At 28.9% G+C, this 25,439-nt stretch overlaps 1 protein-coding gene across 2 annotated transcripts in view; it reads right to left on the reverse strand.

Moving 5' to 3' along the window:
• Positions 1 to 25,439, reverse strand: part of LOC111619010 (protein retinal degeneration B-like) — a 73,637-nt gene that overhangs the window by 35,284 nt on the left and 12,914 nt on the right. For both annotated transcript variants that reach the window (XM_023360642.1, XM_023360641.1), the window contains exons 3-10: positions 24,457 to 24,564; positions 20,608 to 20,700; positions 18,013 to 18,367; positions 14,561 to 14,765; positions 9,517 to 9,836; positions 9,231 to 9,400; positions 4,543 to 4,713; positions 334 to 480 (exon numbers count right to left, since the gene is read on the reverse strand). In XM_023360642.1, the coding sequence (XP_023216410.1) occupies positions 334 to 480; positions 4,543 to 4,713; positions 9,231 to 9,400; positions 9,517 to 9,836; positions 14,561 to 14,765; positions 18,013 to 18,367; positions 20,608 to 20,700; positions 24,457 to 24,564 (1,569 nt within the window). The remainder of the gene's footprint in view (positions 1 to 333; positions 481 to 4,542; positions 4,714 to 9,230; positions 9,401 to 9,516; positions 9,837 to 14,560; positions 14,766 to 18,012; positions 18,368 to 20,607; positions 20,701 to 24,456; positions 24,565 to 25,439) is intronic.

Here is a 25,439-nt window from a genome sequence, read left to right on the forward strand (position 1 = left end):
TAGTTTTTGTGTTTGTTGTTGAATGAGGAATAGAAAATCTAGTTACAAGAACTTTAGATAACTTTTTTATAATCAAACCTAATTGACTATAAAAGTTTTATTTATCAATTACATTAGACAAATTTAATGTTACTATTTCAATTTTTGCATAAAACTGATTTAACTTAATCAATTCAATATAAAATCAAAGATATCAAACCACTGTTTAAATTTTAAAATATTTTTAAAATATCTCTCTTGTATATTTTTATATTTTAAAATTTTTCTTAATTCAATTTATTCTTATATCTAAATAAAACAGTATTATGAAATTTAAAAATAAACATTTCTTACATAATGTAACAGTAGCAGCAGACACATCAGCCATTCCAGATATAGTACTAGTGATACTTGCTTCACTTGATCTTCTCCCCATCGAAGGATAACTATTTTGAGAAGCACCTTCGTTAAAGACGTGAGCATAAGTTTGGATGTATTCCGCTATAAAATACATTCAATAATATTATCATTACATAATCGTAATATGTATTTCATAATTTAAAAAATTACTTTATTCAACACAATGAAAATATATAAATATATTTAAGACAAATTAAAATTTATAATTATTCTAATGATCAATACAGGAAATCCTCGTTAATTAAAACTCAGATAGTTCAAAATCCCATTAGTGGGATTTTGTAACTGTACTTTTGTCACAGCCAGGAATATAGAGATTTGCATATTTTGAAAATCATGTTATCCAATATGTTATCCTTTTTGTAATTTTCTTTTGATAAATAAATCATATTATATTTATAAATATTTGAATTGGAGTTCAATTAGTCATAGGTCTAACCCCATTGTCCGCATGCATTCCCTCCTCATATTTGAAACCACTCTGGCATATTTAAACTAACTAATTAAATCTGTTAAGATAATTGATTAGTTAATATCCTAACAACTGAATTGAGAATTAGGATTGGTGTCAGGACCCTAATATTTAGACAAAGATTTTATTGAACTCCTTGTCTTGTAAAGTACTATTTTATTTTTCCGACTTTCCAACGATTATCGACACTACTGTGTGCCGGAAATAGCCGTTCCCTAACGGGTACTTTACGCGGATTCGCGTTAGTGTGCCAGGCCTGGACTTTAAGCGTGCACCGAATTAAATAATGACAAAGTTTGTCAATAACAAAATCAAATATTTAATTAAACTTCTATTAATAAACTCTATACAGTATTTAGTAAAAATCAAACAATAATTTATTCAATGAAATTCAACAAGAATCAATCCGACAAACTCAAATCAATCTATTTCTAACTTAATTCTATTCCCCTTTGGAATTCGACAAAATCAAAGAATTAACTTATAAACAATAATTCTTATAAATTAAAGATCCTAATCGTCACCTCAATATACTAGGAACCTATTTCCTCAAACTCTCAAGACTTTCTATAATCGTCGATCCACAAATCGAATAACTTCAAAATCCTATCGGACACCTCTCTCGTTCACTGCTACGAAGCTCACCAAAGCTCGTTGCTATCAGGAATTCACCTCGTTCGTTTTCACTTGAGTTAGAGGCTTTATAGTGTGAGGTGACGTCACAATTCTGAATGAGCTCACTCTCCTCATTTACATACTTATCTGTAACATTAAATTTTTCTTGTTTATCTGGCAGATTATTTTCCGACAATACTTCGCTAACCTTTTACATTATTCTTTTTAACAATTATCGGGATGCTTTATTCTTTTAAGGTTTAGCGATTCCTAACTGGGTTGTGGGGTCTTCCCCCCCTTTTTCTCGGTGCGGACTTACTTTTTTCCGCTTGGGAAGCGCAAGTGTGCGCGAGTTTTTCTACGGCGCTTTTCTTTCGTCGGTGAGTTGGTTTTTCTTCTATTTTTAAGTTACTAAGGTGAATGGTGAGGAAACCTTCGTCTTAACTAAACATAAGCCCCAAACAAAATATAATGAAAGCAAAATAAGAGTAAAATAAAAATAAAGCTCAGACTTGGTTCCTTACAGTCTTAAAAGAAATAATAAAATTTTATCTATCCTGAATTAGTGAGTGAGGGTAAAACCATCCCCTCAATCTCACACATTTATATTATTATTTTTATTGCAATAAAATATTCATGAATTACATTGGAATAAAGAATACCTTGTCCCGTAACTCACGGAAAAGAAGGTACCTATTTCCCCCCTTTACTGTATTAGTTGCACTTTACATGCAAATAGTTCCTCTTCTCTTCCCTTTTCCTCTTCTCAACAAGTTTCCAAATGAGCTTTGAGTACAAGTCTCAAAAGTTGTATTAGGTAAATTCGGATTAACTAATGAATGATGTATATCTGATGATTACTGCTGATGTGAAGATTCCTGTATGCCTTGAGATTGATATATACCATGCTTTTGCTGATCTGCTGTATTGGCCTCAAAGATAGCATCTCCAAGCACTCTATTGAGTATAAGCGATGTGTGTATAGCTGCCTGTTTCTGAAGGATACTAATATCAATGTTGGATTCTAATTGATCTATGTATTTCTTTATGTTTTTTGCTACTATTCCTATTGCTCCTATTACTATTGGAACAACAGTCGTCTGTGTATTCCACAGGCGGTTAACTTCCAATTTCAGAAAATGATATTTACTCAATTTTTCAATTTCTTTAGCACCAATGTTATAATCTGGTGGTACAGTTATATCTATTAAAAATGTTTCATTACGATTTTTATCAACATAAATTAAATCCGGTCTATTGTGAGATACAGTGACATCAGTTTGGACAGGCATTTCCCATAGTATCTTGGCCGAACTATTTTCCTTAACTTGTGGCTGGAGTAAAATTTCCTTCCACCATTGGTCAGCAACATCTATTTTGTGTTTTCGGGTCAGGCACCAGTAGACGTACTGGACAAGGTTATTATGACGTCTTACATAACAAGTCCCTGCCAGTTTTTCACATCCTGATATAATATGCTGCATGGTCTCGTCTTTAATTGCACACAGGTGACATTTCCCATCCACTGGTTCCTTTAAGATGTCATGTTGATATTGTCGTGTCATAACAGCCTGGTCCTGTATAGCAAATATTAATGATTCAATACTTGGGGCTATTTGTTGCTTTTTAATCCATTCAAACACAAGCTCTCTATCTACATTACTCTGATCTAACACATTTCTAGGAAATTGACCATGTAATTGTTTATTTCTCCAAACAGAATTATGCCATTTTACTATTGATTTTTAATTTCTTCATCTGTATGTATTTTTCCTCGCTGTAAATATAATTCACCTTCTATCTCTTGCGCTTCTTTTATTATTGAATATTTATTCCTACCTATATCATGCTTTACTATTACTTTGATCAAGTGATCATTCTGTTCAAGTGACTTTAACAACTATTACCTTACTCTTAGATAGTTGCATTAAAATGTGATACAGGAACAGTTAGAAGAGGAATTGAAAAAAAAAAATTTTTTTTAAGCTTAAATTAGAAAGTGTTTGCAATGACAAGAATGATGCTACTACTACTTTTGCATTGAAAAGTTTATCAAACCACCATATTTGTACATTAAAGTCAATAAAATTTGACTTTAAATAAAGTATACTTTTTGGACCATACAATACATATTTAAGTAAAAACCTAACTAATTTCATTAAGTCAGACTATTCTTCCCTAATTAGTCTTATTTTTAACATAATAACAAACAAACTTTATGTGATAATTTTAGCTATGTTATTGCCAAAAACTATCACATTCTTAACAAACCTTTATGAACTTTCTTATAATCTTTTTGATCAATTATATTTCTTCACAATTTCTTGTTCTTTTCTTTTGGATAACATAGATATTAGTTCACTTCATCAGACAAAGTTTAAAAGTAAATTATAATCAACTTTATATGATTTTTTGATTTATAAAGAAAGTATAAAGAAAACAGTTCTGTTCATATAATTTTGAAAATATTTTTTCTCTGAATCATAGATTGAATTTACAGTTTGGTGATTTATTAGTTGTCTTTGAAATTGTATACAAAAAACATTTGGAATATTTTAATTTTAGTCTTTTCTTCTTTTCAATTACATTAATTATCCCTTTATCATCCATTAATTAGTTTAGACTAAACTTTATATAAAATCAGAAAAGTAAAAACATCGTAAGAAACAATATCTCATCATTACAATTTCATTTTTAACATTGTCACACTTTATCTTAAATGTAATTTATTATTTTATCATGACCAGAAAGAATTAGTAGTAAAAATTCTGTAAACTGATTTTTAATATGCATTTTTTAATTACATAAGATTATTAAATTTTTATATTCATAACATATCTTTGCTTACATAATAATAACTAAATAAAGGCAACATTGCAATACATTCTATCAGAACATATCCAAAAGACATCCTCTTTCAACATAAAATAATAATCAGTGGTTAAAAGTGTATAAAATACTTTCTTAATTACATCTTAATTTTATATTTTATTTATTATTATAAATATCTAAATATTATCCTAATCTACATGCATAATAAATGCATTGGATCTTACCTAAGTGTACTGGTTGTCCATCTCCGAGTGGATATTTCTGATATCGAGGGATATTGACCGGCGACAACTGAGAAAACCGAGCACTCAAAAGTGGTTCTACACGAACTGCACTTGGGTCAGTTGGATGGAATAGATTATAGACTTGTAAACAACTTGGCTTTGGAGGTGGAGCTGTTCAATTATATTGAATTTATTGTATTTCTCACAATAATAATAATTTATTCAATAATTTAATGATAAATGTGTGACAGAGAAAATAGAGCATACAAATTATTTGCTAATACTTACTTATAATCAATTATTAATATATTCTTAATAAATTTTGCACTATTAGATTTAGATAACTAACAATTAAGTGACAAAAATAGTTAACAAAAAAATATTTTATATATCTAAAAGTATTTCTTATTCATGCAAAATGAGAGCTAAAGATATAGATACTATTAATTTTTGTAGAATTCTATTGCTCTAAGCTTTTTTTAACTGAATAAATTTCATGNTTTTCTGTGATTACTGCTATTAACGAACGCACCCACAAACTGTTACCAGTTGATGATGCTCATGCTGAGATCATCATATAGAATGAATAATCCTCTGGTAAAATATTTACTTAAATAATAAAGAGAATTTTCTAGATAAAAAATTGAAATGGATAAATTAAACTGAATAAAAAACTATTATTTAGGAATACAATGTAATAAAGCGCACAGAAAAAATTAAAGGATAATATTCTGAGGTAAATTAAAGTGATAGTTTTCCATATTCTAACTTCTGACAATGATGCAATTCACAAGGTTACAATAATTTTAATTTAAATAAAGAATCTTCCATAAAAAATCCATTTAAATTTTTAATTTACATTTGTTTCTCTCACTATGCACTAATTTTTTTTCTATTTCCAATAACTAAATAGCAAAATGTTTTACATTATAAATCAATAACTTAGTCAATTATCTGTATTCACAGTTATATTGATACATTGTTATATATTACAAGCTTTGTACGCATTTATATTTTCAATCTAGATAATCCTTTAAATAAACTTTACATACAATAATTATATAACATTAGAAGAGCACATATCTATTTGTTCATTAAGAATAGTTCTTGTCTGTACAACTTACATATATCAAAAAACAAATTTTCGTGATTGACTTTACTGAGATTAAGTTACACTTTCATACAGAAATGGTAGACTATCATTTTATCACTAATTCTGAATAGTCAATTCTGAGTTTATCAAAATTTTTCCAAGATAGTTTACTTAAAAATTTCTAAAATTAATCAAAAAAAATCTTCTACCCAATTTATTCTTATTCATGATTTTCCTTGTCTAGCTACAGATGGGATCCAAATCCAATTAATACATGCATATCTGTAAATAGAAGCCCAAAATTTTTTTGATTTATTTCAAAATTGAAAAATATGACTATACAAACTAAATTTCAGTCCTTCTGTCTATTTATGTAGGCTTCTATGTACAGTTATGCAAATAATCCTAAGCTGCCCTAAAATCTACCAGAGAACTCTCAGCTTAAATGTGATTATATAACATAAATGCTGTCAGAAAGATTTTTACTGATTTTTAATTAATGTTTGTAGACGTCGTAGCCTACAAGAAAGGGTCGAAGTCATTTTTAATTGTGTGTGTTTGATTGTATTTGTCTGTTATTTTTAGAAGATTTTTTCTTCAAGTCACGGCTGTTTTGTGGTTCCTGGATTGGAATGAAGAAGATATAAATAGACAGATAGACTGAAACTTAGTTTGTATACTCATATTTTTCAATTTTCAAACATGCGTATCTGTCCAGAGAAGATTCAAACCTATTAGTACTATAAAAACAATAGCTTAACATATCCTATTATCAAAATAATAGATATTTTTTATATAATAAGTTTGCCTAACAATGTTATATACCATATTTACTTGCATATAAAACAAGGTTTTTCTTCATTTTTTCACTGCTTCAAAACCCTAGATCGTCCTATATGTGTGAACGAAGGATTCTTTAGGTTTTTGCAATAATTCTTGTGAACTGTGTACAGTCAACCCCCCATAACACTGTTGATAATTCCGTTTTATATGAATTCCATGTTGTACGAGTCACTTAGATTTTACAAATACGTGTGCCGGGCTGTGAACGGCTCACGTATTTGTAAAATCTAAGTGACTCGTACAACATGGAATTCATATAAAACGGAANTGAATTACATGTTGTACGAGTCACTTAGATTTTACAAATACGTGTGCCGGGCTGTGAACGGCTCACGTATTTGTAAAATCTAAGTGACTCATACAACATGGAATTCACATAAAACGGAATTATCAACAGTGTTATGGGGGGTTGACTGTATTTGCATTTTTTACTAGATGCTCACCTCTGGTGTTTAAAAACAAAAATATTTTATCTGGGTTGTTTGAATCATTCTTGTATATTGCAAGAGTAAAGATGAATAGAAATAGGAAAAGCAAAGCTTTTGAATTGAATTCCAAATTGAAATTGCAAAATCAGCCCAATATAAGTTTTAATCCATTCCCACATGAAAACAGATAATTGTTCTGAAATAAGAATTTGGAGAAACTCGTAAGTGTGGATCTGACTGTTAAGAATTTATGAAAAAGGTTCCCGATTACATGAACAAATTATGTTGTCGATTTTACAAGATTTTCCCTTAAAGATTAAAATGCCAGTAATTTTTGCAGGATAATGTGTGCATTTATCTGCATTTGACATTTTATTTGTGATTAGACAAAATAAAATTAGAATTGTATTGATAAATCTAATTTTCTTTATTTTAATCTTTAAAGTCACACCTCGTCCTATATGTGAGCTCATCATATACATGAGTAAATATGGTATTTATGCCTTACAATTGAATTTTGACAGGGACAACCAAAAACTATATTAATTAAAAATAATAGATGATATTGAACATTGCATTTTACTATATATCTTATTAAACATCTACAATAGTTGCTATCAATATCAATGATTAACCTGTCCTGTGTTGTTCCCAAGTATTTTTGTGTTGACCTCATTTGACCTGACCCGTTGACCTCAAATATACAGTGGTACCTCAGTATATGTCTGCTTTAGAATATGTCCAATTCAGAATACATTCTATTTGGACTAAACAAATTTTGCTCGGTATACGACTTCTGTTTGGTATACGACTTAATTCAATTATATGCGCCATCTATGAATAAGTAACATTATCAGTGTACTAGACCAGACTAGATGTTCGCAATGCCACTGTTTATAACTTTGTTAAATTTCTTTTTATTTTAATTTGTAAGTAAAATGTTATTATTTTTATTAATCGTCAATTGCAAAAATGCAAATAAAAAGTAACAGAAAACTAAAAAAATGACTAGAATCACATTGGAACTGAAAAAAGAGATTGTTGAGAAATATGAAGGTGACATGCGTGTACTGTTGCATACCGTATTCCGAGAATGATGATATCGACAATCGTCAAAAATAAAGACATTATTAAATCTGCTAACATTGCGAAAGGGTTAAATCAATTTCTAAACATAGATCAAAGACATTAGATCATGTTGAGAAATTGCTTTTGCTTTGGATAACTGAAAAACAATGTGTTAGAGACAGCGTATCGGAAGCAATTATTTGTGAGAAAGCTAAAAAGATACACGCTGATCTCATGAAAATCAAGCAGGAACTAGCCAGGAAAGCGAGGTGTTTAAAGCCAGCCATTTTTTTTACATGAAAATGGATTAATCATTTTTACATTACTTCTTATGGAAAAGGTTGGTTTGGTGTATGTCCTATTCGGAATAAGTCCAAACACCAGGAACGGATTAAGGTCGTATACTGAGGTTCCACTATACTTGTTTCTGCATTGGAATGTTTTTGATACTAGATGTCGCTATGTGTAATAATTTTTATATTAATTAAAACAAACTTTCAAAATATAATCTTTTTTTTGTTTTTATATTTTTCAATATATTTATTTTGTTTGTGTAAAATAAAAAAATAATTTTTAACAATACAGTAGCCATGATTATTAGTTTAAAAAAAAATTTTTTCGTTAGGCTTAACATTTACAAAAATTCGACATGGCGACCACACACAATGGAGAAAAATTTCAACATGGGATAGGTTAATCAAAAGTTATCATGTAAATGTCTGTTGTAATTTTCCTAATAATTTCAGAAGAATTTAGTCATATCACTAAAATAAGCCAGGAATTTGTTTAGTAACAATACCAACTATCTTCAATATGATGATAAGATTCATTGTCACAAGACAAATATCATCTCCACACCAGTATTTGTGATGAATGTAACAATAACCAATGATATAGTAATAATTTTTACTGACAAATGTTGTAAATTTATAACACAATATAATTTTATTTGTGAGTTTTATTATTCTTAGTCTCAAAGCAACTCAGGATGAAGGATAGCAAGAGGGAAAAAGGAATATGAAAGAAAGAATTACTGAAGGACCGAAATTGTTGGTAAATGCTATCCTAAATCTGATCCCAAGAAGAAAGTATGTACGGAACATAAAAAAAACTTGTAAGTTTACTTTACATTACCTTCCATATGCAATATTTGCAAGTTGAATACTAAACAAGTTTTGCAAGTTTTACAGCTTCAGGAAAATTAATTGAATAGTTTAAAATAAGGACTTTCAGCAATTGAAATATTTATTACTTACAGTTTTTATCTTCACATGAAAGCATTTTCCTGTATGCTATTACAATTCCAAGTGAAGATCCAAACATAAAAAAATCACTGACATCAAAATCAAATTTATTTTGAGTACTGTGATCACTAGAGCCCGAGCTTCTTCTTCGCAAAGGAGGAGCAGATAATAAACGATTGTACCTATAAAAATTCGTTTTAAAGCATAAAAATTTTTATCTGTTGTCCAAAGTTTACCAATTTTAAACTGCTTTTTTTTTAATGAAACCTAAAATAGTAGTTTAAAGAGTTTTCCTTACTGTACTGAATCATGAAATGTAGAATCTGATTCAGATGGATGAGAATATGATTTCCTGTAAATGTGTCCAGCTGTCATTGATCCAATAGATCTTGTTAATACGTCTTCATTTTCAATTGACTTTTCATCGCTAATAGAAATGAGAGGATTGGGATGTGGAAAAATCCCAGGACTCTGAGGTTGTGACTGTGTTAACTGTTGGGAGGACGGTTCCATTTCCGCAATGCTATTCTCACTTCCGTAACGACTATTGAACTGAGAGGTACGTAATAAGGCATCATATGCAAGGACTGATCCCACACTATCACCAATAACAACAACCTGCAAATAAAAATTAAATTAACATAGAAGTAATAAATGTTTATTTTTATATTTGAACAACATCAATAAATATAAATAATTATAATACTTGTTATCTGTTAATAACAGTTATAAATATATTTGATACTATAGGCAGACATATAATGAATTATTAATGGTTTAGTAATTTTAATTATTTTAATATTTAATTTAATAATTTAGAGAAAGTCTTGCGAAATCAATTACACAAATTTTATTTATTTTACCACCCAAGATTTCCAAGCAAATTAAGTTGAACACTTTTCTAAATGAAGAGATCTCATGATAAGTCTTAACTAATTTCAGAATATGTCGACTCCATGTACACATCAGAACATCAGAAGAAAAACAAATGCTATGAAGATTATAGAAGTTAAAGCTTCTTTATTGGATAAAATGTTTTTGCGACTTCTGCATCCCATCATCAAATCCAAATAATTTTGCATGGGGACATCTATAAGTCAATTCCATTGAGTGTTAAAAGAAATTTGAATACACAAATAGTTTTTTTAATAAATAAAAGAACTTTTGTTTGATTTAAAAATATCTAAGTGTAAAGTAAAGGATTAACACAATTACATAAATAACAAAATAAAAATAAAGTAAAATAATAGTAAGAATAAAAAAAATACAAATATAAAAATAACAAACTGCTCACATATTCAAATTAATTTCCTCTAATGCTCAACAGAAACTTATAGATCTTCAAAATTACAATTGAACCTGTCTATCTTGAAAACCTCTAGCTTAAAATCTATTTTTTTCCCTGTATTTTCAGCCTAAATTTGATATATTTTCCATGTTTATCTCAAATAATTTTCTTTCAAAACTTCTATATTTCAAATTATGGACTGAAGTGTCAGTTACAAATTCAAAACTAAGTGACTATATTTTCATAGCATAAATTGCAGCAGAGAAACATCTTTTGAAATACAGTACAAATTTGCAATTAATGCTGCTTTTCTGTGATTGGCTATGAGTTTGGTTTGGTTTATTTGTTTACAGTAACAAGACACATGAACAATCTGCCGAGGGGCCTCCCAGAAGGGCTTTCTAAGGAAAACTGGCCACTATTTAGGTATTATAAACATGAAGAAAACTCCACTTGGCCAGTCTGTTGGTGAGGTGCAAATCCATGATCAATTACTAGTGTTCAGTGGTTTTATCCATTTGGTCACTGGTGGGCTGAGGCTATGAACTTGACTTCCATCATACTGGTTGAAGGAAGTCTGGCATCAGAAACTATTAACAAACTATTTTTGTTATATAACTAAATGTTTTATTTATACCTAATACAGGTACGTATTGTATTTGCTAAATTGTATTAATAAAATACAATATCTCCAATCAAACCTATTACTGTTTACTGTGTAGGAATATCTATATCTAAAAACCTGTGCCTTGAATTTTTTCTTGTTCTCATGAGATTAGAGATAGACAGATTCAACTGTATTTGGATCTGATAATAAGACAGAGAAGTTTTGAAAAACGTTTTACCCAATAAAGCTTTGACTTGAATAATCTTCATAGCATTTGGGTTTCTTCAGCATAAATTTTTTTAAAAGCGATGTAGTGTCAATTACACTAATTGCCTTTATCTTTTACTTTTGTTTTAAACATTTCCATTTCCTTAAATATCATTTGTTCCTAAATTTATTATTAAGTATAATTTATCTAAATATATAGTAGCTTTTCTTTATAACAACCTTTAGAGGATCTGTCAAAAAAGGTATTAAATCAAATTTTCCCAATAGTTTCTAATTTTGGCAGAATATGCTAATTATATCATGTAAGTGGAAGTATGCATATGGAAAAATACTCCCAAACTTTAAAATCATCTTTTAAAATTAATTAATTTAAAAATATATTAAATAATATAACTTAATAAAATAAAAATAATTTAAAAAATTAAAAAAATACAACTGCATAAATTAGTTTCTAGTACAGTAGAGTAATTATTTCAGTTAATAAGAGAGTGACAATTTTGGATAACCAATCATACTTAGTATGAAAAGAATAAACAGATAAATATCTTAAATAAAGTAAAAATATTAATTTTAATTCTAGTAAAATAGTAAAAAAGATTAAGGTGTAGAAATTTAATACATACAAATGATAAATAAACTAAATGTTGATAAATCCAGCTACAAATTTATAAAACAGGAATTTTGGCTATCCAGTTTTTCCACTTGCTTAAACATACAAATGATAAGAAATAGTGAAAAAATTGTCTAATTTATGAAAACAAGCATTAGTCTTTTATTTCAATCTACAACATACTGATGAAACTTTAAACTCAAAATAAAACATACATATTACTAATGATTTACTCAATAGTGGCTATAGAAGATCATTGAAAATTGTTATTACATAAAAACTTTTTTTTTTAATTTCTGGAAATAATACTCTGTGAAGTCATGTTTAATTATTCTACTTTTGGATAATCAATGTTCTACTGTAATTAAAAAGGACAGTCAATCAGAAAAAATCAAAGGACAATTATCATATTCTACAAGTATACGTGGTTTTTATCCTCATTGAAATCTATCAATACAGTATGTCTTGAAAAAAAACCAATGGTTTTTCATACTTATATATTATAATTTTTTTCATTTAATTCATTATAAAAATTATATTTATTTATACAATAAATTAAAAAAATTTGTTTTTAAACACAGACATTTTTTCCCTATGATGATGATTGTTGTCTCAATATTCAAAAAGCTTATCCAACAAGACTGATCATTTACAGGGTTAGTAAAACAGTATTAAGCTTATGTAAGAACAGCAGTGACTCTGTTAATCATTATATTGTGGCAAGTTATTAAACTAAGAGTTGCTAGTATTTAATTCCATTATTGCTATATTTCCTTTTGCCTAAATCTTTTACCCAAATTCATAGTTTAAACATTTTAAAAATATATTCTTAATTTCTGTTGAATTACATTGGTTTCTAAAGAAAATCAATTCATCCTAGTCACTTTTAAAAGCAATATTTTTTCAAACAAGTTATAAAAATATTTTTCTGTGAATCTATTATGTATTTATGCAAGTCCCATATCATATGTATATACAGTATTTAAGACTTTTCAATTTTATTTCAGTTAAAAATCCCTAACAGTACATGCTTACACAACTGGTGTAAAGTACTATATTATTTTTCCGACTTTCCAACGATTATCGACACTACTGTGTGCCGGAAATAGCCGTTCCCTAACGGGTACTTTACGCGGATTCGCGTTAGTGTGCCAGGCCTGGACTTTAAGCGTGCACCGAATTAAATAATGACAAAGTTTGTCAATAACAAAATCAAATATTTAATTAAACTTCTAGTAATAAACTATATACAGTATTTAGTAAAAATCAAACAATAATTTATTCAATGAAATTCAACAAGAATCAATCCGACAAACTCAAATCAATCTATTTCTAACTTAATTCTATTCCCCTTTGGAATTCGACAAAATCAAAGAATTAACTTATAAACAATAATTCTTATAAATTAAAGATCCTAATCGTCACCTCAATATACTAGGAACCTATTTCCTCAAACTCTCAAGACTTTCTATAATCGTCGATCCACAAATCGAATAACTTCAAAATCCTATCGGACACCTCTCTCGTTCACTGCTACGAAGCTCACCAAAGCTCGTTGCTATCAGGAATTCACCTCGTTCGTTTTCACTTGAGTTAGAGGCTTTATAGTGTGAGGTGACGTCACAATTCTGAATGAGCTCACTCTCCTCATTTACATACTTATCTGTAACATTAAATTTTTCTTGTTTATCTGGCAGATTATTTTCCGACAATACTTCGCTAACCTTTTACATTATTCTTTTTAACAATTATCGGGATGCTTTATTCTTTTAAGGTTTAGCGATTCCTAACTGGGTTGTGGGGTCTTCCCCCCCCTTTTTCTCGGTGCGGACTTACTTTTTTCCGCTTGGGAAGCGCAAGTGTGCGCGAGTTTTTCTACGGCGCTTTTCTTTCGTCGGTGAGTTGGTTTTTCTTCTATTTTTAAGTTACTAAGGTGAATGGTGAGGAAACCTTCGTCTTAAATAAACATAAGCCCCAAACAAAATATAATGAAAGCAAAATAAAAGTAAAATAAAAATAAAGCTCAGACTTGGTTCCTTACACTGGTATAAGAGATATTGTAGTACAAAAGAATATTGATTGTGGCACAAATCTAGTAAACTATTATTTATAAATTTGTTGTCAAAAGTAAGTTTATAATTGCATCTTAAAGAATAAGATACACTTAAAATCTGATAAATTAAAGAACAGTTTATTAGAATTTTTATTCTAATTTTATATTTACATCAAATTCACTAGAATTTATTTACAATTCATTAATGTTTAACTTCTCTCTTCAATTTGATTCAGAAGAAAGCAAGAAAGTATTAACTTCCTGCTTTTTTTCTGAATCACTAATTATTATTTTTCTGTAAATTATACAAAAAAATAAATGAAAATATTAATATTGTAAAATTTAGGAATTTCATTAACTATTTGGTAAAATTAGAATTCACACAATGCTTTCTTGAAGTACTTCCTACATTCAAATGTCTAGCTGTCAATTTTAGTTCTTTCATAAATTAAAAATTGTGTGACTAACTTAAATATTAATAATTAAAATTTCAGTTCTGATCTATCAGAGAATTAAAAAGCCTATTCTTTATTTTACTAATTAAATGTGTAATTACTTGGCCATCAAATCCATAGCCTTCTTCAGAATGTAAGAAATCATTATAAACTTGATTTGTTGCACAAATAACACGTGAAACATATTCTTGATATTCTGGTGAAGAAATTGCAAACAACAAGAGTGCACCAAGGGGGATGGAATCATAAGTAGAATGTACACCATCAATGGCTGAAGGAGATGCTTGGAAACTATATGGTGATAAACTGGAAATTTAAATAAATTTTTAAGTTTATGTTATTTAATTATTTTTAAAAATTTAAATAATTTTTAATTATATTTTAATTTTTTAAATTAATTTAATAATTTTCTAAATTTATATTTTTAATGTTTAAATTGATATGTAATTTGAAAATAGTCACATCTACAATAATTTTTCTATAATAAATACTGTAATTTAAAAAAATTGGCAGTATCTTAAAGATATACTGATTTAATTATATTCATTTTAATAAATATTTCTCGGAATTAAGTTTTATATATGATTTCAGAACAAATTTTAAAATACCAGTGTTGAAATATATTTAGCAGTCCAAATGAAGGGTACAATAAATAAGGATTATCATGAAACTGCTTATTTACAAAAACTGAAATGAACTGTTACATTCTAATGTGATAAAAGGAAAAACACTGTAGTGAAGAAATTTCTAATAATTAGAAATTTTTTTACATGACAATTTTTTTGTTTTATTCTTGTATTGTTTAAATGCAACCAAATCTGGTATGGTGACATTTTGGGACATATATAAAGCATTTCCATGAAAAAATACCAAACCTCACCACTATGACTGACACTTTGGACTTTAACTCATGTAATTTTTGGTTGTGGGACAAAAACAAATATGGTTTTTTGAGGATATTTTGAAAATTTGGCAGACTTAATGACAGAATCACATTGCCATATGAAAAGCATCAAGAAAGTCAATTATAAACCGTTCATAAACACAGTGTTCATCACATTCAGAACAGAGATCACATTAGGTATATACCCTGCATTGCAAGGTCATTGTAATGCAAGAGTGTCTTATACAAATAGAAGATTTGTTGTTTTCAGTGCTAAAAGTTCTATAGTAGCAAGTTTTGGTACTAATTTTTGTTTTTATGAAAATATCTTCCATGTCCTGAAATGTCACCATGCCAGATTTGATGCATTATGACTGCTAAATCTCTTTCTGGACAATGTTAAATAGGGGTATTTTAATTACAGTCATCTTGTATATATTTGACTGCTCCAATAATTGAAAAAAATTTATTTGGTAATGTTAAAACTACATTTTATAAAAGTTGTTATAAAAAATAAACTGTAAATTTTTAATACAATCTTAAACATTGAAATTAAAAAGGCATCAGTGAAATTACAACACCAAAAGAAAGGGTATGGAATGATGAATAGTAGAGATATTGTAAATATGTAAAGGATCAAAAAACTGACACTAGATATGCATTTTATCAAGATTTAACCAGTAATGAGTATGCACACAATGTGTAACAATACACCACGATACACCTTGGCATACTATCAATGAAGATACTGATGGTTGTCTGAGAAATGATGCAACAGTAAGGTTGGCAAGTGGCTGCTCTCTTTGCAGTTGCCAATTGATGACATTCCAAATGTACAGTACTCTGAGTGACAAGTCTGGAAACGTGTATTGCCATGGCCTACTGCACTGTTTACAGTAATGAGCAACATGAAATCTACTATTGTCATGTTAAAAAACAGTGCAGGAACACTTTGAAGGAATGGTCATAATATCAGCTCCACAACCAAATCAGCATATCATTGAGCTTTGTGGATGAGAATGGTATGGCTACCACACATTATGTAAGTCATCCCACACCATAATGCCAGGAGTTGGCTTGCTGTGACATTCTCTTTTGAAGGCCTGTTCATGGCATTGGTGGCTTTCTCTTCACACCATTCTCATCCTGCTTATTTTTATTGATTTCATCGTACACAATGCATCATAAGATCATACATCATCATACTTGTTGTTGTGACATAGTGTGAAAGAGTGAAGAAGTGTGCTTCACTCTTTCACACTATGTCACAACAACAAGCTATCTGCTATAAAACCTTTATATCTTCAAGTCCCTCTCACAGGTCCATGGTCAGAGCTACATATGTGGATGTTTGATAATTTCTATATCTTACCCATACCTCCTATTCCTAATTTGCATACTTCTGTATCTCTTCTTTCAGTGTTGCAATTTCACTGTTGACAAGGGTAAGTTGAAAATATAGTGTATGAAACTAAAATTAAATATATTGCTTAGGTTTACTCATTGATGAAAAATCAATGTATAAAATTATAAGTTCTCATTAAAATAAAATACAGAATTTTTACATGCAAAAATTCTGTATTTTAATAAAATAAAGGAACCATAAATAGGTTATAGTCTTACTTTATAAAGTTTACAAAGCTATTTAACTTCTATAAAGATATAAATAAAATATGTAGCACAAAATCTAAATATAAAGGTAGAGAAAACCCTTATTAAAAAACAATAAAAATTACATTTATAGGAATCCTTATGAAAATGAAAAACAAGCATGTTATTTATAGAAAACAATGAAAACATCTGAAAATAATCATATTTAATTTTAATATCTTAAAGCAGCATTTTGTAAGAGAGTAATATTTGTAAAATTTACAATGTATTGTCAGAAGTTTTCTGAAGGTAAAATATAGTTTTTATAAATGTCATTAGCAAGGTTTCGGCTAAAGTTTTCAATGCAAAAATGTGAACGTTGAACATTCAGTGCCCCATCCTGTAAGCCTAGAAGTTTGACAAAGGCATTTGGAATGTCAAGCACAATTCCACTGACATTCCAAATGCCATTGTCAAACTTCTAGGCTTACAAGATGGTAGTGCTGAATATCTGATGTTCACATTTTTGAGTTGAAAACTTTGGCTGCAACCTTGCTATTAATTTAATTTTCAATTTTTATAAGTAACTTAATAAAATGACCAGAATGACAACAATATATAAAAATACATTAAATTAGAAGAAAAAATGTCCTTCATATTTATCCTGAAGAACATCTTCAGAACAGGCTTTACCAGAGGTGTTCACAGAGACAAAATATTAAGACATTTATTTCTTCACATTTTGCTGAGGAGGAACTGTAAGTCCAAAATTCATACTATTGAAAATAAATTGAAATATTGATGCTGGTCTTTTGTCTGATGACAGTGTGATAAGTCTAGAAATAAAGATGCCATCATAGAGCTCACCAGCACATTTTAAACTAGATAAGAAGCATATTATAGTACATTTATATCTTCTAATTTAGTGTATTTTTTTATTTGATAAATAAGGTTATAATATATTTATTTCAACGTTACATATAGCATTATAAATATCTGAATTTATAATTTTATTTAATAATTCTTTAATCACAGTTTTTTTATTTTGTATTTCTGTACAGAAGCAGAAATTTAACTTACTTTGATAGTACAGCTAAGGCCTCACTGCAAATGGAAGGACAGAAAACTAAGCAGATAGATATACGACCTATCATACTGGAATAATGTTGTCGAACAACACTTTCGAAGGCACCACGAAAAGTGGTTATGTCAGATTTTTTAGAAGCAACGGTATCAATGCCAGTGTCAAGAATACTTCCACCATGAAGAACCATGATGAGAACAGAAGTGGGGCATGAACGATGTGCGGGAGAAGAAGTTGGAGTTGCAGGCAGTGATGTGTCTATGCTTCCTCCACAGCTAACTATAGACATTTTTGATGATCTTCCTTGTAAAATGAATTCGCTTTTTGCATGAGCTGCTGTGAATATGTTATCTAAAAAATATAATCACTATTTTTTATTTATATTGTTAATTTTTATTTTGTGTGTTTAATTATTCAAACAGTTTACTTATTATAATTTTGAAATTATTTAAAAATGCAAAATTTTCTATATTAAATATAATACAAAAATAAATTACCTACTTTTCAATTTTTGTAAGTCCCAACTATTAATTATAATAAATACCTTACAAATTAATTTTATTTGACAAGTATTTAGTTGTTAATTATAGTCAATTAAACAAGCACTTGTTTTTAATGTTAAGCTAAAATTAAATTAAGATAAATTTTAAAATATTGCTTATAAAATCAAACACAGTAAAACCAAAATCCAGCAATGAAAAAGTTACTCTGATAAGCAAAACAAACATTTTCAATCATTTTAAACAATCATTGTCAGGTTTAATTGAGTAAAACAGAACAATTTCATTAGACAACAATGTTTTTAGATGATGTATATGTATAAGTCAATTGTGTTCCAAAACTGGAATTTATCACTTAAACACAGATAAAGTTATGTATAAGTTCAAATAAATTATAGCCCATGCTTTTACGAGGATGGAGGAGCATCCAATTAATGTACTTCAAAAAAACTTTCAAGCAGGCGAGATGATTTCCATGTGCTTGTAATTAATGGCCTTTCATCTTCTGGCTGCCTTGTAAATTTTCAGTTTCTCCAGATATCCGCTGTGGATAAAGTCCCATGTTGAAGGTAAGATGTAGATTGGATGTAGCTTCATTTACCCGCCTCAAGCATCTAGAGAAACTGGAAGAGGAAATGGTCGGTTGGGAGTCAGACTGTTGGAGACAGCCATTCCCTGAATTAAAATTTCTTTAAGAAAGAGACAATTTCAGTCAATTTTGAAAATCCAAGAGGCTGTAGGGAGAAACTAATCAGCATTCCAAAAAGATCCTTTTGTGAAAGTATATGTTAATTACTAAGCATGCAAAAATTTTCATCAATCACAGAGGGTGAATCATTTTGAAAACTGATACTAAATTGAATCATTTCTGCCAAAAAAAAATTTTTTTTAATAAATTCAGTCCCTAAACTTAACAGATGCATCTTGTATATCGAATTTAATGTTAATATTTTTCCACACATCAAATTCAATAAGTCAAAATCAATATTACAATATCTAAAATACAAAAAGTTGCTAAATGCTTCATATTTAAACATGATAAAAATTTTTTTTTATATTAAGCATTTACTTCAAAAATCATACAGTGAAGTAATAGTACAGTATGATTTAATATATCAATGAGCAATTATTTTATTGACATCATCACAAAGCCTGGTTGCAATTTTTAACCATATTTTTAATTTATTTAATTTAAAATATTATACTCTCCACCTCAAATTAATAGTGGCTTGTCTCTGTACATCACATTTTTTCTTTAACAATACAGTCATGTTGGTCATCTATCTAACACCTTTCAGAGAAAAATTTTTTAACTGAAACAGCATGATTTCCAGTTTGCATCAAAAGTTCATATATAGTTAATCGGGGCTTCCTGCCCCTAAGATTTCCATATCTGGTCTCATCCTTCATCTATCTAACTCCATTCCTGAGATTAAGGAAAGATGAACAGATGGATGGACATACAGACAGGCAGATGACACTGAGAATTTATGGGTCTACAATTTTTTTAAATTGCAGCCCAATTACAGAAGTGTGCATTAATGTAATGAATAAAGTAAGTGTTAGAAAATAGTGCTTAATGTTTGAGAAAGATCAACCATTCATGACAAAAAAAAAAAAAAAGACCATTCCAAACACCCTCTCTTGTGACTGATGAACTGAAGCAAAAAATAGATGAACATTTTTGATCACTTAACATACAGTCCTAATCTGGCTGCCAGTGACTTTCACTTGTTTCTTAAAATGAAAGATTTTTTTGGATGATAGTCACTAATTGGCTAAAAAAATGGCAGCAGCATATGGAAAAGGAATTCCATGTTATGATAAATGCTTAAATCTCAAAGGCAACTACATTGAAAAATAAGTAAATCTTGTAGTGAATACTCAATAAATTATTTTTTATTTATTAATTTTGTACAAAAAATGTTCTTTACTTTCTGGGCAACCCTCTTATTTATAACTATAAAACTTACCATTGATTTTAAGATAAAGGCTATAAAATAAAGATTTCATAATATTGTACAGCAAATAATAAAAATTGATCAATAATAAAAAAAATAACTAAATAATAATTTAATCTGTCATTTTTACCTTCTTGTACTTCTGCAGTTTCTGGAGTAGTTTCTTCTTCATTTGGAATAAGTTCCATGGAACTCCATCTTGGAAGTGATGTTATTTCAATATCTAAATAAAATTTACATATTTTCAATTTTTTAAATTCATATATTTAAAATAAAATAAATGTAACATTTCTTTTTGACCATAGTTTAAATTCATGTATTTGTTTTATTGTCTTGGGAAAAAATGATTATTTGATCTCTAAATAACACACACCTCATAAAAAACCTTTACCCAATGCAAAATAAAATTTAACGTTCAGAGCTATAGGTCACGTGATTCCATTCTAGCTTTTCGATTTTAAAAAATCGTTCCAAACGAATATTTTTCGTATTTATTAACTTTTCAAACGATTTTTACCTGAAGAAAGACCCAGGAGGGGTCTGAAAACTTTTGTACCGTTAAATTTTATTTCGCATCGGGTAAAGGTTTTTTATGAGGTATGTGTTATTTAGTTAAATCCGATGTGAAAGTGATAATTATTAGTTGATCTCTACTTATGATCTGTTAAATGTCTTCTAAAATTAGAATTTGTGAAAATTTACTTCATAATAACATCTAAAAACATTCCAACCATAATATAATTGTAGTCTATATACAGATTGTGTTCCTGAAGTGCATTTTAATATAAAGATTTGTGCAAAATAAGACCATTATGCTGTTAAAAAGAAAGTATTAAAATTTGAGGATGTGCATTCCACAAACACTAAATAGTCCATCAACATAATTTTTTTGGCTTATTTTACAGATAAAAAATTAAAAAAACACAAAATTAAATTAAATTTGCAGGGAAAATTTGCATTTATTAGATGACAAAATATCATGATCTAAAATCTATCATTATCGTTAATTCAAGAAATCTGTAGTGAATCTGTATGAATTTATAGCAATTATTTTAATTTTTATGTTTACAAGTATATCTGATTGTTACTCATAAAATGTTGAATTCAACCCCTTTTGCAACTTGCAATGAGAAATGCATGTTGTATGATCATCAATGGACAGTATAATAGTTGGTTGCAGACAAAGCACCAAGTCTGTAGCCAAGGAATTGACAGTTTTGTGGACAGCAACAGGGATTACCATTATTGTACTTCATCCATTCTTCACAGATGTTTTATTTTGTAGGCAAGTTCCAAGTATCCACTAATCTTTTCAGGTATAAGTATTTTGTATGTTATGGGTGTTTGGTACAGCTTTGTTTATATGAGCTGCTCACTTGCCAAATTGATTAACTCCACAAAACAAAAAGTAAAAAAAATTGATAATATAAATTAATTTTTAAAATTCCTTTTAAACGATAAATTTAAATAAACATTATAGAATGTATTTTTATTTACTGTTTATGTTTTATTTACTATGCATTAAAGCATAGCTTTAATGCATAGTAAATAAAACAAAATCAAATATGATCTGTTCACAGGACAAATCGATTAACTCCATTTCTAAATCCTTAATATAATCATTATTATTTTTACATTTTTTGCTCAACTAATTTTATATATTGTTACATTAAAGCTATGCATTAAAGCATATCTTTAATGCTTTAATGCAAGCTTTAATGTAACAATATATAAAATTAGTTGAGCAAAAAATGTAAAAATAATAACGATTATATTAAGGATTTAGAAATGGAGTTAATCGATTTGTCCTGTGAACAGATCATATTTGATTTTGTTTTGTTTGTATATGAATGTCATGCTGGTTTGTTGTGAGGGATTGTTTGTGTGTATGATCATGGCTTGGTCATAGTATATTTGTGTGTATTGTTTTTCTATATCTGTCTTAGCGTGTATATTCATAATATGGTTCCTGGGTGTAGTAGTTTGAGTGCAAGCTTTGGATGTATTATATTTGTTATTTAGTTATGTCAATGTAAGTAGTCTGCTGAAAGCTTGCAACCCAGTTTGATGTGTTGAATAGTTTCATGTATGATGTGACATTTCTTACAAGTGCCATCTATAATTTTTGTGTCTTTTAAAATATGCTTCCTGTAGTTTTTGTATTTATGACTTGGTCTTGTATAGCAATCATGAACTTTTCCACCTCTCCAAAAAGACATTCATGAGTCAGTCAGCAGTTTGACACAGTTCTCTCAATGTAAAGTGGACCAAGTGCACTAGGTTGCTTATCACAGTTCTTTCCAAAGCCCAAGACTGATGGTGTTTATGCATTCTTTGTGTACTGTGATAGATTTAAGTAGTACTATATAACAGGGGTGGCCAACAAGTGGATTGCAATTGACCGGTCGATCGCAAAACCAATTTTGGTCGATCGTTTGCGATGTCTTGACTTAATGTGTTACACTTGTAAGTTGTAACCGAATGCAATGCGTGAACGAAACGCGCAAACGCAACTGTAGTGATATCGAACCTCCTCGTTCTTCCTCAGATGTGATTTTGTCGGTCCATGTGCAATCCATTTGCGTACAGTTGTAAAAGGGGAATAAGAAATGTAGACAAAGGGTCATAAAATCAAAAAAAAGAAGAGACAGAGAGAGTAGGTCGGGACACGGTAGAGAGAAGGGTGAAGTGGTGGTCCCCGAAAGTGACAACGTTGAGTTTCAATTTTTCCTCTGTTTAAAATGTAAGTACCTTTTCTTCGTGTTTTAAATTAAACTGTGGCTTTTCTTTTCTATCTAAACTTAGTATGTATTTCACACCTCCCTTCCCCTCGCCACTTAGACCAGGGATGGGCAACCTTTTTCTGTATAAGGGCCGCATTTCAAAACTTTTGAACTAACGCAGGCCACATACAAGATAAAAGAGGGAGGAAAATGCCAGTAAATCACAATTATTTATTCATATATAATTATAAAATAGAATAGGTATACTTAATTTAGCTACTAGAGCTGATGTAAACGTAATGTATCAAAAATATTTGATTAAATATTAGTCACTGCTAGTTTTAAATTAGTTTTGAGGTGAGTCTGTTAGCTGGTTTCTCGTTTTAATTTTTACTAAATTCATTGTAGGAAAAACTATTCACACACATAAGTTGTAGAAAATAACATTTGAATTTTTGCTGCATACTTCTTAAGCTAGGAAATTGATATATTTATACACATTTTATGCGACTCGGGCCACAGAATGCCCATCCCTGACTTAGATTATGCCTACAGCAACGAGTCGATTGCAACACATTTTTAAGATAAAAGGTAGATCTTATGTACACAAAAGTTGGCCACCCCTGCTATATAAGTTTAACAGTGTACTGTTTTTGTCTGCAAGAATTACAGTTTTGTTTAATTGTGATGTTTCTTGTTTTCTCATAAAAATTCTTACAGTGTCTGTATTTGGTAGCAGTGAAGACTTACTGTATATGAAGTCTTGTCCTCCGTCTTTGTGAAGAAACAGTCAGCCTTACTGTGGACAACTTAGAATAGTGTTTATGTTTTGTTAATGTTTGTGCTTTTTTTTGGAGCTATTCTAGCTTTTTGTATAGCCAACGTGTAACTCCAAATGAATATGTTAGTACAGTTGACCCACCTATAACACTGTTGATTTTTCCTTTTTATATGAATTCCATGTTGTACGAGTCATTTAGATTTTACAAATATATGTGCCGGGCTGTGAATGGCTCACGTATTTGTAAAATCTAAGTGACTCATACAACATGGAATTCATATAAAATGGAAAAATCAACAGTGTTATAGGGGGAGTCGACTGTACTGGAACAACACGTGAGTTGATTAGTTTAAATATGTGTTTTACATTCTGCTATATTTTTAAGCTATTTTGAAACTTAAAAATGCTTTAAAGTTTTTTGTTATATAAAAATGAATTAACAAAATAAATATACATATGCTTTCTAAATACATACCTTCAGCATCAAAATATTCTTCATCTGAACTTGTTTCAGAATCTCTTACGATACTCTCCATTCTCCAATTAGCCATTTGTACATCAAAATGAGCCATGGAATTACCATCTAAAAATAATTTATGTTAATATTATTTAAATATTATTATTATAAAAATTTAAATTTTTAATTCTCTAATCACNAACATCTTTCAGTCATAAACATGTCAGCAAAAATTAATGTCATTTTTTAATCAAGATAACCTCATGAATTAATGTAATTGTGACAGATTTTTCCTATTGAGTACATTTTAACAGAAAATTTTTCAGTGTATAAAAAACACTTGCTCTATTTGATTTTATATTCAATTTTGGAAGAACTTCAGAAAAGAGTATAATGTTTTCTGTTTGTCTGTATTATGTTGAATTTTTTATATTTATGTTTCTAGTTTAAGTCTGATTTTAAAACAGCAAGATGATTGCTCTGCTTTTCCTATGCATTAACACATTTTTTAAAATTACCAAAAAAGATTAATTAATTATGACCAAAACAAATGAAGAAGGATTTAGAAAATATTTAATTTGAGCAAATAAACCACCCAAGTTACTACTAAAAGCATCACAAAGCATCTAAAATTTTCTATATTTTCAGTGAAACAATATAAGGAAGTTTCACTTAGAACTGTGTACTTTCTTTTTTTAAGAATATACATAGAAATATGTATTTTATATTCTGCTTCCTTTAATTTTAAAGTCATTTCACTAAATATAGCAAATAATATGACTATATTAATAAACCAGCAACAAACTGATCAACTTTCCTAGCAATATTTAAAATTTTTGTGACACCATCTGTTATCATATTTTATTTAAAAACTTTTTTATTTTAACTATCATAAAATGCAATAAGCTTAATTTTGAGGGTAGGGATGAGTCTAATCACAATTTTCAACATAAATGTTAAAGCTATTGTAAAAAATAAACCAGCTCAACTTTCCCAGCAAC

This window comes from Centruroides sculpturatus, unplaced genomic scaffold, assembly GCF_000671375.1.
Source record: "Centruroides sculpturatus isolate CEXI.00-Female unplaced genomic scaffold, Cexi_2.0 scaffold234, whole genome shotgun sequence".
Classification (NCBI taxonomy): domain Eukaryota; kingdom Metazoa; phylum Arthropoda; class Arachnida; order Scorpiones; family Buthidae; genus Centruroides; species Centruroides sculpturatus.